Source organism: Mesocricetus auratus, unplaced genomic scaffold (genome assembly GCF_017639785.1).
Source record: "Mesocricetus auratus isolate SY011 unplaced genomic scaffold, BCM_Maur_2.0 Super-Scaffold_100676, whole genome shotgun sequence".
NCBI lineage: Eukaryota > Metazoa > Chordata > Mammalia > Rodentia > Cricetidae > Mesocricetus > Mesocricetus auratus.
In genome coordinates this window covers 145,442,894-145,456,147 of record NW_024429266.1, presented here as the reverse complement: position 1 = coordinate 145,456,147, position 13,254 = coordinate 145,442,894, and the positions used below count along the sequence as shown (strand labels likewise).

The 13,254-nt window shown below is 38.1% G+C and overlaps 1 protein-coding gene across 7 annotated transcripts in view; it reads left to right on the top strand.

Moving 5' to 3' along the window:
- Alms1 (ALMS1 centrosome and basal body associated protein) overlaps window positions 1–13,254 on the top strand; it is a 116,237-nt gene that overhangs the window by 84,178 nt on the left and 18,805 nt on the right. For all 7 annotated transcript variants that reach the window (XM_021227747.2, XM_040737303.1, XM_021227746.2 and 4 more), the window contains one exon: window positions 4,162–5,303. In XM_021227747.2, the coding sequence (XP_021083406.1) occupies window positions 4,162–5,303 (1,142 nt within the window). The remainder of the gene's footprint in view (window positions 1–4,161; window positions 5,304–13,254) is intronic.

Below are 13,254 nucleotides of genomic sequence, written 5' to 3'. Positions count from 1 at the left end.
ATTCTCAAATCATCTGTCCATTGAAAGTTAAACCTAGAATGTATAAGGAGTATGTATACCCTGAAAACAAAAAACCAAACCTGACTTAAAAATGGACAAGGAGTTAAACATATGCTTCTCCAAAGAAAATATAGACTTGACCCAAGAGAATATGAAATGACACTAATTTAAGAGCTTATGCCCCAAAAAAAAAACAGCCGGGCGTTGGTGGCGCACGCCTTTAATCCCAGCACTCGGGAGGCAGAGGCAGGAGGATCTCTGTGAGTTCGAGGCCAGCCTGGGCTACAAAGTGAGTTCCAGGACAGGCTCCAAAGCCACAGCTGTCTCGAAAAACCAAAAAAAAAAAAAAAAAAAAAGAGCTCATGCCCATCAGAATAGCTAACCAGCTATCAGGGAGAATACCGAAAAGTTGGAATTAATGCACTGCCAGCAGGAATGTAAAATGGTGGTGTCGTTGTGAAAAACAATGTATTTCGCTCAAAAAAAATTTAAAGAATTACCATATGATATAGCAGTTCCACTTTGGGGCATATATTCAAAAGAATTCAAAGCAAGATCTTAAACTTCACAACATGCTTACCAGTGTTATTCTTTATAACCAAGGGGTAGAAGTGATTCAACTATGCATCAGATAATAGATAAGGAAAAAGTGAATTATTGGTCAATGAAGAGCTTTTATAGAATAGTTTTCTTAGTTAAGATTTTTGTTGCTGTGAAGAGTCACCATGACTACGGCAATTCTTATAAAGAAACGTTTAATTGGGGCTGGTTTACATTTCAGTCCATTATTGTCATACATGGAAGCATGCAGGTAGACATGGTGCTGGAGAGTTAGCTGTGAGTTCTACCATCTTGATCTGCAGGCGGCTAAAGGAGACTGTGTGCCACACTGGGTATAGCTTGAGCATATGAAACCTCAAAGCCTGTCTCTACAGTGATATACTTCCTCCAACAAGGCCACACCTACTCCAACAAAGCCACACCTCCTAATATTGCCACTTCTATGGGCCAAACATTCAAATACATGAATCTATGGGGGGCCATATCTATTTAAACCACCACTGTGATACAAGCACTCAGGAAGCAGAAGTAGGAGGATTACAAATTATAGGCCACTATGGTCAACATAGTGAATTCAAGGTCATTATGGAATATGTACCTAGACCTTGTCTCAGACAAAACAACAAAAAAGAAAATGTATTATATATTTAAAGATGTTTATTATGAAGACTTCATGAGGAAATTATGTCACATGCTGCAGCATGGGTAAACCTTATGAAGGCATACACTAAGCAAAATAATCCAGTCACTAAAGCACAAATATTTTTTTATTTTACTCATATGAAATATCTCAAGTAGACTAAAATCATAGAAATAGAATGTGGAAAGGTGATTGCCAAGTGCTAGGGTTAGGAGGAGGATAGACAGAATAATGTTGTTCAAACAGACATTGATCTTGTGATTTTCCCAAGTACCTGGAATTACAGGCTCCTGGCTTTTTTTTTTTTTTTTTTGTAATAACGTTCTTTGGAACACAGAAGCTTTCAGTTTTGATAAATGTGGGTATTCACTTATCATAATACTAGCTGTCAGGACAACTATTTCCTCATCAGATGGTCCTGAAACTTTTACCAAAAATCAACTGAATATAGATACATAATTTTATTTTAGGACTGTCAGTAGTATCTGTTGATCTGTACTGTGATCCTGTTGTATAGCACCAGTTTGTCTTGATTAATGTTGACTTATGCTAAGATTTGACCAAGGGATGTGTTGGGCTTCAACTTCATTTTATCTTTCAGAATCATGTCTCCTTTAGGTTTCTTAAAATTACATCTGAAATTTAGAATTATTTTGTCAGTTTCTACAAAAGAACAAACTGGGGTTCTGATAGGGATTGCACTGGATCTATAGAGTAATCTGAAGAGTGTTACTGTTTGACTTTTTTTTTTAAACTCTATGAATGAGGTGCTTTCCATTTATTTAGATATTTAATTTCATAGTAATACTTTGTAATATTCAGAGAATAGTTTTTGCGATTTTTTTAAGGTTTTCTAGTGTTTTATTTTTATGTTATAATGACTAGAATTATATTTTAAAATATTTTTATGTAGGAATTTAATAATTCTGTAGTCATTTATAAGCTACTATATTTTTATAGGTAACCCAATATTCTTTCTTTTAATGGTATATATGTTTGTATTTGTAGGTGTGTATACATGCATTACATAAAACTTACATGAAGTGCTTTTTTTCCATTTTGTGTGGTGAATATAGCCAGGCTGGTAATTAAAAACCACTTCTGTATTAGTTTCTTTTCTATTGCTGTGATAAAGCAACATGATCTAGGCAAGGCAACTTACAGAAAGAAGGCTTTATTTGGGCTTATGTTTCCAGAGGGATAGGAGTCTACCACCATCATGGTGGGGAAGTGTGGTAGCAGCCAGGTATGGTGACTGGAATAGCAAACTAAGAACTCACATCTTAGAACTGCAAGCTTGAAGCACAGAGAGTGACTGGGAATGATGTAAGGCTTTGAAACCTCCAAGCCTGCTTCCAGGGATAGACTTCATCTAGCAAGGCCACACCTTCTAAGCCTTCCCAAACAGTGCCACCACCTGAAGACCAAGTATTCAAATGTCTGAGCCTCCAGGGATCATTGTTATTCAAACCACAACACACACGCATAGCTATATTTGTATATCTTTTGTTACATGTTTATGTTTGTGCTAGAACTGGTTTTTATTTCATTTTCAGTTTACTTACTGTAGGCTATTCAAATTGTATACACATGTTTTTATCTTGAAACCGCCCTAAGCTTTTTTTTATTAATTTTTTATTAATTGTTGTTTATGGATTTCTTAGTAAAGGGTAGAAAAGAATTCAGTTAATGACATTTAAAAGTTAAGGTGACTGTACATACCACAGATAGTCTGATACATAGATATAAATCTGGGATGGAGAGAAATCATAGTGTGAAATGTAAATCTAGGAGTAGATATTGACATTGAAATGATACTAAAAACCATGGGAGAAGTGTGATCATCTTGAAAGGGAATTTTGGGTATGAACATGCTATCTAGATAGAATTGACTCATTGAGGAGATCATTGGTCACATCAGAGCTGTCCAGTGGTGTGGCTAAACACAGGAGTGATTTGATAGAGATTTGGTTTGGGAAATGAGTTAGAGAACAGCAAATGCATGTTTGCTACTTTAGCAACTTGACTGTGAAGAGGAACAGAGGAATGAGACAGCACAGGATTTTTTTTGAATGCTGCTGCCATGATTTTGAATGGTCCAGCAATCAGGGATGAAGTTCTAATGCACAATTCAGGGAAACACATTACTAGAAGATGTGATTGCATTCAACAATGCCTATTTGATGTGGAATGATGATTGCCCAAACGTGAGGTTTTAAAACAAGTTTTTTCACTCCACCAATTTAGTGCTGATGGTGAAATCTCTGGGTTTTTAACTGAAGATGTCTATCTAAGTGTTACTAGCAGGGTGATATTTTTAAAGAAAAAATACATGTAAAAAGTAGCCTACAAAGGACAGGTCACAAATATATAAAGGAACTAAGTATAGTGTGGAGAACTAAAGGGCTGTCTTGGAGGTCACATAGCTTTGTCACATGATGGAAGAATTCAGTACAGATTTGTTTTGTTGTTTTTTGAGGCAAGGTAGCCTTGACTGGCTTAGAACTCACTGTGTAGATCAGGCTGGTCTTGAACTCACTGACAGGTTCAGTGGCTTCTGCACTCTCTAGTGCTTGGACCACTTGTTTTTATTTTTGGAGGCAGGGTACCAAATAATTCAGACTGGCCTTGAACTGGTTGTTGTAGCAGAGGGTGACCTGGAATTCCTAATCCTCCTGTCTCTATTTTTTGAATGCTGGGACTATAAATGAAGTTTCTAGCATACTAGGAATTAAACCCAGGGCTTTACATTCTAGGCAAACACTTTTTCATCTGAGATCCAGCCCCAACTCTGTCACATGATAACAAAGTTAACCCAGAATCCATATATTTTGACTCACGTTAGTCTGGTTGCTAAGCACATGTTTTATGTCTAAAGAAAAACAACAACAACAGTATTTATAAAGGGAATACAAATTTCTAAATTTTTACAAAATCTTTTTTCTTTCTGTTCTTCCCAGAGTCTGAATGTCATTCAGCATTTGAAAATACCACTCATTCTGTCTTCAAATCAGCCAAATTTTACTTCCATCATCCAGTACACCTGCCACACGAGCAAGATTTCTGCCATGAGTCTTTGGGAAGGAGTGTATTCATGCAGCATTCTTGGAAGGATTTCTTTCACCATCATTCAGAGCATAGCTGCCTTCCTCCCCCTGGCCCAAGTGCAGACAAGACCAAGATGGATTACACCAGAATTAAAAGCCTCAGCATCAATTTGAATTTGGGAGAAAATGAGAAGATGCATACTCTCAAGAATCAGGCCAGAGACCCAAAAGGCAAAAGACAAACAAATGACCAAAAAAAGGATCAAAAGGTCACCCCAGAGTTAACAACACAGTGCACCATGAGTTTGAATGAACTCTGGAATAAGTACCAGGAGCGACAGAAACAGCAGAAATCACCTGGCATTTGTGATAAGAAAGAACTCTCTTTGGTGGAACGACTTGATCGTTTGGCTAAACTGCTTCAGAATCCCATCACACATTCACTCCAGGCCTCAGAAAGTACACAAGATGATAGTAGAGGGGGCCGAGGAGTGAGGGGGTGGACTGGGAGGAGGCAGCATCAACAGAGAGGCAAGTTGCAGAGGAAGCGATGTAAGAGCCTAGAGAAGGGTCAGAATGAAGGTGACTTTAGGAAAAGCAGGGTGCTTTCTCATCGTGGTGGGAAATCCAATCAGATTAAGATTGAGCAGGTTAAATTGGATAAGTACATCCTGAGAAAACGGCCAGATTTTGATTATGTCAGCAATACCTCCTCGGATTCTAGACCCTCAGAGGAAAGTGAGCTCCTCACAGATAGTCCCAACATTTTTTCCAGTACTACTTCTCCTGTGGACTCCGATGTATTGACCCAGACTGACAAGGATGTGACTTTAAATGAAAGGAGTAGCTCCATATCCACTATTGACACAGCCCGGTTGATCCAAGCTTTTGGCCAGGAAAGACTGTATTTGTCACCCAGGCGAATTAAATTATACAGCAGTGTCACTAATCAACAGAGGAGATATCTGGAGAAGCGGTGCAAGCACAGCAAGAACGCACCGAGCACAGGCTATCCCCAAATGACTTCTGAGCACACCAGAAGGAGGCACATCCAGGTACACGGCTACAAATTCCAACTGGGATGCAACTGCCTTTTTTGTGGACTTTTTAGTTAATCCCTTCACACAGGTGGAAAAAAAAGCCATTTGCCCTTTCCTCACTATAACATTTCTTCCCAGCTGGAAAAGAGTGAGAAAGTGTAGCACAGCGCTATTGTTTGTTGTCATTCTTTTCACCAACACACACTTGCCAGTCACCCTTTGGATGCAGAGCTTTGCACTAGGTGTTTTTCAGAATCTGAAGTAAAAGGAAGCCTCTGACCCAGGGAGCTTCAAGCTTAGCATGGCCTCTGTTTGGCCTGGGGTGGGTATGGGGGGGTTCTGTTTTTTATTGCTGTCCCTTGAGAAGTATTTGAATTGCTTTAAAACACAATACGCACATATAATCCAACAGTGTTTGTAAGTAAATGAAACATTAGGGTCGTATAAAAATTGAAAATGGGGTAAGCCACAACATGATTTAAAATAAACAAATGAACTAAAATAAATGATGAAAAGACAAATAAAAGCCACAGGGGGATAAATACACCTGGTAGATGGATGTGTTTTCCAGAAATAAGCTACAAGTTTGGTGTTACATGCTAGAAGATAAGTTGTAATCACTTATTATATTATAAAAGCAAGTCAGAATTTCAACATCATTATAGTTAGTTACAAATACCCAAGTGAAGTTTCCTCATCTGTCTTCATAAAGAAGTCATTACAGAATAACAGAGACCTCAAAATTCCTCATGGTAGATGCCACAGCAGTCAGGCTGTTAGGGTCACATTAGTTTAATAAAAGAGTTGGTAAAGGCAGATGTTCTCTCCCCAAGAGTAAAATTAGAACCCTGTACATGGTGATGCACATTTGTTATCTCAGCATTTAGGGTGCTAAAGCAGGGGATCCTGAGTTTTAGGCCAGCCTTAGCTAGTTACAGTAAACATGTCTTCAAAAAATGTTAGATCTAGACAAGAGCTCTTCAAGGAGAAATGCTCTGTCCATTGGAGTAGGGAAAACAATATATATTTATTTTACTCAAGCTTTCAAATTTTCTTTTTTGTATATTTTATAATAACATGGTTAGTGAAATAATATAAATAAATATCTATTTTGGCAATTTGTGCTCAAAAATACTTTGTGGTAGGATTTCATGGACTCCACTGGCCTATAGGGAAGGAGACAGGAGGTGTTTAGTTTATCATCATACCCAGTATTTCTCATGATTGAACTTTGGGTAGATATGAAATGACAGTGGTTACGTACGTTAATTGATTTAAAAAGAAGCCTGGAAATAACACTGAAAAGAGGATAAAGGGTAGAAAGTTTGTATGTGACCACATAGCACAGTTTACACTTTTGAGCAGGGCATGTGGTGCATACTGGTATTTGAAGTACTTAGAAAGCTGAGACAGGAAGAGTGCTCTGAGTTTAAGGTCACCCTGAGACACTTAGTTAGACCCTATCTCAAGAGTCCAAACGGTTTTCTTTTTTTCCTCCACTTAAATAATCCGTGACATTTGGGGCTTATAGTAATCATCCATGCTCTGCCCTTCTCACCAGCCCTTGGCAGCCAATAATCTGCTTCTGTCTCTGGGGACTCCAGTTGTGTCCTTTTGTATAAATACCGCCATAGAATATGTGATTCTTGTCAGGCTCCCTCAGCCTCCCTGCTACCCGGGATTGAACAAGGCCACCATCCTTTTGAGGCAAGTGCTCTACCACGTAGCTGCAGTCCAGCCACTAGGCTCATCACAAACAGTATATCAGTTTTTCATGTTTGATACTGTTCTGTTTTATGTTTACATAAGGTACTGGGATAAATACTTGGATACTTTCAGCTCTTCAGCTGATGTGAATAGGGCTGATCCCAGATCCCTGTATGCAGTTCTTTGAGGTACACCTAAGAGTGGAAATGCCAACTCATATGGCAATTCTCTCTTACTAAGGAACTGCCCAACTTGTACGACTTCAGTGGCCGTCCTTTTATGCTTCTGCCAGCAGTATTGTGGGGGCTCCTGCAGGCTGCATCTTCTGTGACTACATGATTTTACACTTTCTTCAGTAGTGTACAAGGGTTCCCATTTCAACACGTCCTTTCCAGAATTTATTTTCCGTTTTTTTTTTATTTTATATACTAGCTGAGTTGTTGAATAGGAAGTGGTTTCTTGATGTCGTTTTGATACACATTTTAACTATTTGTAGATCTTCTTAGGCTTTTTTTTTAAAGTTCTTTGACCTTTAGAAACTTAGCTGCTTGGCTTTTTGTACTGGAGTTGTTAGATTTCTATATCTTCAGTATATTTGCCCCTTATTAAATGTATAATCTGAAAATATTTTTGGCTGTTCTGTAGGCAGCCTTTCACATACTAACTTTGTTGATTGTATATATGATTGCTATATGTTGACTGACATATAGCAATTTTAATGGTGCAGCATGCATTTTTTTATTACCTGTGTTTTGGGGAGTCATATCCAAGAAATTGTTGCCAAATTTGTCATAAGGTTTTTGTCTTTTTAGACTAGCTTTTATATATAGAAATTCTGTTTTGAGTTCATTTCTGTGTGTGGTATTCAGAAGGGGTCTGCCTTCATCCTTTCGTATGTTGTGTCTAGTTCTGGCAAAATCATTTGTTAGGCTATTTTTCCTAACTAATTTGTTCCTTGGCGTTCGTCATCAGAATCATGTGACTGCATACGTGCCTCTGTCCACATTTGGATACTATATTTTGTTTTCATTGGTCTGTTTTTCCTTATGCCAGTACCAGTTCGAATTCAGTATATCTTCATCATCAGTTTTGCTAGAAAGAACTGTCTTGTTTTCAAGATTGTTCTGACCACCCAGAATCCCTTAAGAGCCCATACTTATAAATATTTTATTCTTTTTGATGCTATTATAATGGTTTTAATTTCATTTTTGGATTATTTGTTGGTATATAGTAGATATATAGCTAATTTTTACATGTTGATCTTGTACCTTAGCAGATTTGCTCAGTTGATTTGTTAGGTCTTTTTTCTTTTCTGTTTTTCTTCTTTTTCTGGGACAGGGTTTCTCTGTGTAGCCCTGGCTGTCCTGGAACTCACTCTGTAGACCTGGCTGGCCCCGAACTCACAGAGATCTGCCTGCTCTGCCTCCTGAGTGCTGGGATTATTTGTTAACTCTTAATTTTCTTGTAGAGCGTGTAATATTTCCTTTCATCTGCGAATAGAGACAGTCTTCCTCCTTTTCAATTTGGATGGATTTAATTTTTCTAATTGATTTATCAAGAACTTCTAGCAGCGTGTTAAATGGTAAAGCAGGTACCCTGTTCTCAGGAGGAGGACTTTGAGTCTTTCACAGTTGAGAATGTGTTAGCTGTGGATTTCCTCTTGTGACGTGTTATATTGAGGAAGTTCCCTTCTCCTTGTCTGGGCTTTAAAAGGTTTTGGTTTTAGTCAAATTTGGCATCTGTTGAAATGATCATCACCACCATTCCATTTTCTGTTAATGTGGTTATACATTAATTGCTAATCACATGTTGAACCAAACTTGTATTTTTGGTGTAATTCCCATTTTGCTATGTTACGCAATCCTTTTCATTTGCCATAGGATTCAGTTTGCAAGACTTTTGAAGATGTTTGCATGTATATTCCTATGGCTTGTAGTTTTCTTGTGGTGTCTTTGCTATCTTTGTTGTCAGGATAATACCAGACTCATGGAATGAGTTTGTCATCCTGCGGTGTTTTGATAATGAGTGTTAGGATTAGTGCTGTGGTTAATGTTAATTTTTTATGTGTTTGATGGAATTTACCAGTGATTGCTATGACCCATAGGTCATGTGTTTATCTTTGATTTCTATTTCTTGAGTCAGTTTTTGTATTTTGTGTTTTCTAATAGGCATTACTTATTTTTAAAAGATTTATTTATTTTTATTTTATATGGCTTTGAACTCAAAATGCCTGTCTGTCCTGGGATTATAGATATATGCACCAAACCTGACTATGCATTTGTTGTTTGTTGTTGTTTTAATCCTACAAAACAAAGGCTAAAATTATAGACCCACTAGAAGAAAACCAAGGAGTATCTTTTGGTTGACTCTGGGCTAAGCATTAGTTTCAGATACAACATTAAAGTGCAAAAGTCAAAAATTTTTAACTGGAAATACAAGTGATGCTGACAGTAATATTTGCTTACGTCATTGACTTCAGGAGTGTTTCTTTAGTCAGGTTGTGTGTGCCCTCTACAAAGCCTGATTGCAATTCTTTAAATGGGTATATTTTAGCCTTTGTTTAGTTAATACCAGTTTCAGCTACTCTTTAAAGGTTGGATAGGTACAGTGTTTGAGTGTTGCTATCCAATTGTCCTAACACCATTTATTGCAAAGACAAATACTCCACTAAGTATTTGGACACCCTTGCCAGGTAGGTTTTTCTAATGAGAAACCATAAATTTTTTGTGTGGTATTGTTTTTATTTTATGTATATGAGTGTTTTGCCTGCATGTATGTATGTGCACCATATGGGTTGCTTCTCTGGTGCCCATGAAAGTCAGAAGAAGGCATCAGATCTCCTAGAACTAGTTGTTACACATGGTTTTGAGCCACTGTGCAGGCTGGGAATCAAACCCTGGTCCTCTGCCAGGAACAAAAAGTGCCCTTAACCACTGAGCAGTCTTTCCAGCTCCCCATCCTCACCCAAAATTTGTTTCTGTGTGATGTTAATAGGTGTGCAAAGAAAGCAGATTTCCAGGTCTCTTGTTAATTTTATTTTCTGCCTAAATTATTATCCGACCCTCCAGTTTTTTCATAGTGAATCCACTCAGAAGTGTGGTGAGTGAGAAGTGAGAGGGAGGTACTGTGCAGCTTCTATGCCATTTCTGTCTTCTCTTCCTCCTCCATATCATCTTCACCATCATCTTTTTTTGATATGCATAGTTTTGCTGTGAGACCCAAAGCTGATCTCAAGCTTGTAATCCTCCAACCTTAATTTTCCAAATTGTAGCATTACAGTATCACACTATCATTTCTGACAGAAAAAAAAATAATTGGTTGAATTAAATGTGTTCCCATTCATGGCCTCCCTTTACAAAAACTTCCCTTACCCATTATTTCAATCATGTGACTGGTCTTTAAAATACATATTGTGAGTCATGTGGGTTCTTAAACCTGGTGGTGGTGGTGGCGGTGGCGGTGGCGGCGGCGGTGCATGCCTTTAATCCCAAGATTTGGCAGGCAGGGGTAGATGGATCTCTGAGTTGGAGGTCAGCCTGATCTACAGAGCAAGTTCCAGGACAGCCAGAGCTACACAAAGAAACCTTGTCCCCAAAAACCAAGGGAAAAAAAAAACTGTGTGTGTGTGTGTGTGTGTGTGTGTGTGTGTGTGTGTGTGTGTGTGTGTGTGTACACATGCATTTCCGTATAAAAAGCACAACCCTTTTTTGTATGCTCATAAATTTAGAATCTGGGCATATCTTACCCAGGTGTCTAATCACTGCATAATACACCATGGAATTCCTTCACATTTACATGTGCTCTGCTAGACACTCAGCTCAGTTTTCCAGCATACAAAACAAGCAGTGCAGATCTTTGTCTCTCTGTGATGGTCTTTTGCATATGTACTGGAAGTGGGATAGTTGGGTCAGGCTACACAAATACCTAATTTCCTATAAGAGTACAAAATTTCTGTTTTAGTCTTTATTCCTCCCTGAATTGCATAGAAATTTCCATTTCTGCTGGGTGGTGGTGGCGGTGGCACACACCTGTAATCCCAGCTCTCAGAAGGCAGAGGCAAAGGCAGGCAGATCTCTCTAAGTTCGAGGCCAGCCTGGTTTACAGAGTAAGTTCTAGGATAGGCTCCAAAGCCCCACAGAGAAACCCTGTCTGGAAAAAAAAAATCCATTTCTGCTTTTCAACTGGTAATGTCTTCATTTGAAAATAAGAATACAGTTTTCTGCACTATGTAAAGATAATGTTTTGTTGTTGGTTTGTTTTATGTGGTTTTGGGGTTTTTGTGGTTTTGTGTCTGAGTAAATGCTGCTTGTTCTTAAGTGTCTTCCATATTCCCAAACTGTGAATATGGCACAGTGGACATCTTTCCATGTCAAAAGAGAACCTTTAAAGAGATTAATCTTCAACTTTAACATGTTGACATGTCCACCCACACATGGTTCTAATCCAGATTATGACCCATTAGTGGATGCACTAACATGCTTCTTTGAGACTCAAAATACCCATGAAGAAAGTCTGGGAGACTGGTACAATATTAACAAGCTTGCTTTAAGATACCTCTGTAAAACTCCATTCTCAAGACGAAGCATCCATAGTTAATTCTAAACATTTATGAAATATTTACAAAAAGTAATTGTACATTAAGCAAAATGTTGACAAATCCCAAATTAGTAGTATAAGTAAGCTGGTATTCTGTAACCACAACACAGTAAGACTGGGCTTAACAAGTGTTTTAAAATTAAATATACAAGAGTGAAAGGAATTGTTCTACATTTCTAGGTAGTAGCGGTTTGTCAAAACTAGGGGTTGTAGCTACATCTGTGGTGAGAAGGACGTGTCCACCATAGCAATCCGTTCCCAGGACTGATCAGTATAGTCAGGGGCAGACCCTTTAGAGAATAGTAGTTCCCTCTCAGAACGAAAGGATCATATCTAGTGATCATATCTGTGACACAGGCACAGAAAAAGGGGATTTTCTTAGGTTTACATGAGTGGTTTTGCCTTCATCTGTGGGTGTGCATCACATGGGACAGTCAATATTTTTAAAGGTTGTTTTAGGCAGATACATTTTAGAATCTAAATGATTGGTAGTTGAAGAAAACAAACTGACCAAGAAGGTACAAAAGTTACCTAGTTAGCTAATCAAAATTAAATTGCTGTCTCTAATCTATAGCCCACTGGAAAGGTTTTTGAAGCTCCCATTCAGCAGGGCTGAGATTGTGCTGCGTTATCCCAGACCCTATTTAGGAACTGCACGTTTTAGCCTCTGCTAATACTCTGAAGTGTATTTTTTAAAATATTATTTGCTATTTATATTTCTTACATTGTCTTTTATAGTCTTTTTCATTGTTCTCAAGTTTTTTTTAATTATTCTGACACATTAGTTGGACTACAGTTATGCTGTTAATACACATTGTGTCTTTATTCATTCTGTTAGCTCAACCTCAAGATTATAAACACAAATTTCCTACTTAAAATATATAGGAGCCGGGCGGTGGTGGCGCACGCCTTTAATCCCAGCACTCGGGAGGCAGAGGCAGTTGGATCTCTGTGAGTTCGAGACCAGCCTGGTCTACTGAGCGAGTTCCAGGACAGCCTCCAAAGCCACAGGGAAACCCTGTCTTGAAAAACCAAAAAATAAATAAATAAATAAATATATATATAGGGGTAGGGAAGCAGTACATTTAAACTGCTAATGTACATAGTTTACTTTGTGTGTATTTCTAAATAGTCAATTATCAGTAGATGTCTTTTAGTAAGGAAGTAATATAAAGTTAGTAAGAAAATCTGGTGTCGTGTTATGCTGGACTCTTAATCATTAAGACTCAATAATTTAGGTAGTATGGTTCTTTTGAAATTTTAATCTAAAGCAGTTGAAATATGGGGGGTGCTGGTCAAAATGGAACGGGTCTGAAGTAGAAGTTAATTCTGGCTCAAGTATGAAGTTTTATTCACTTATCCTAAAATTGGATCAGAACCTCCAAGTAAACCTAACAGATCAGTTGCAGCTGGCTCTAAGCCAAATAAATTGTCGAGTCACCCCTTGTAATCATGATCCCTCTGCATATTTACAACCAAGGGCTAAGGTTTTCAAGGGAGCATAAAGAAAAAATGCTACTTTCAGACCATAATGTTTCCAATTTGATAGAAAACCTTTGAATTGCTTCTGTCCTCTGCGGCCACTCTGCAAGGTTTTTATGAGCATGAGTCAACTCTCTGCATGCCCCACTTGTTGATAGTGGAGTTAAGCCTTTTGTTTCCT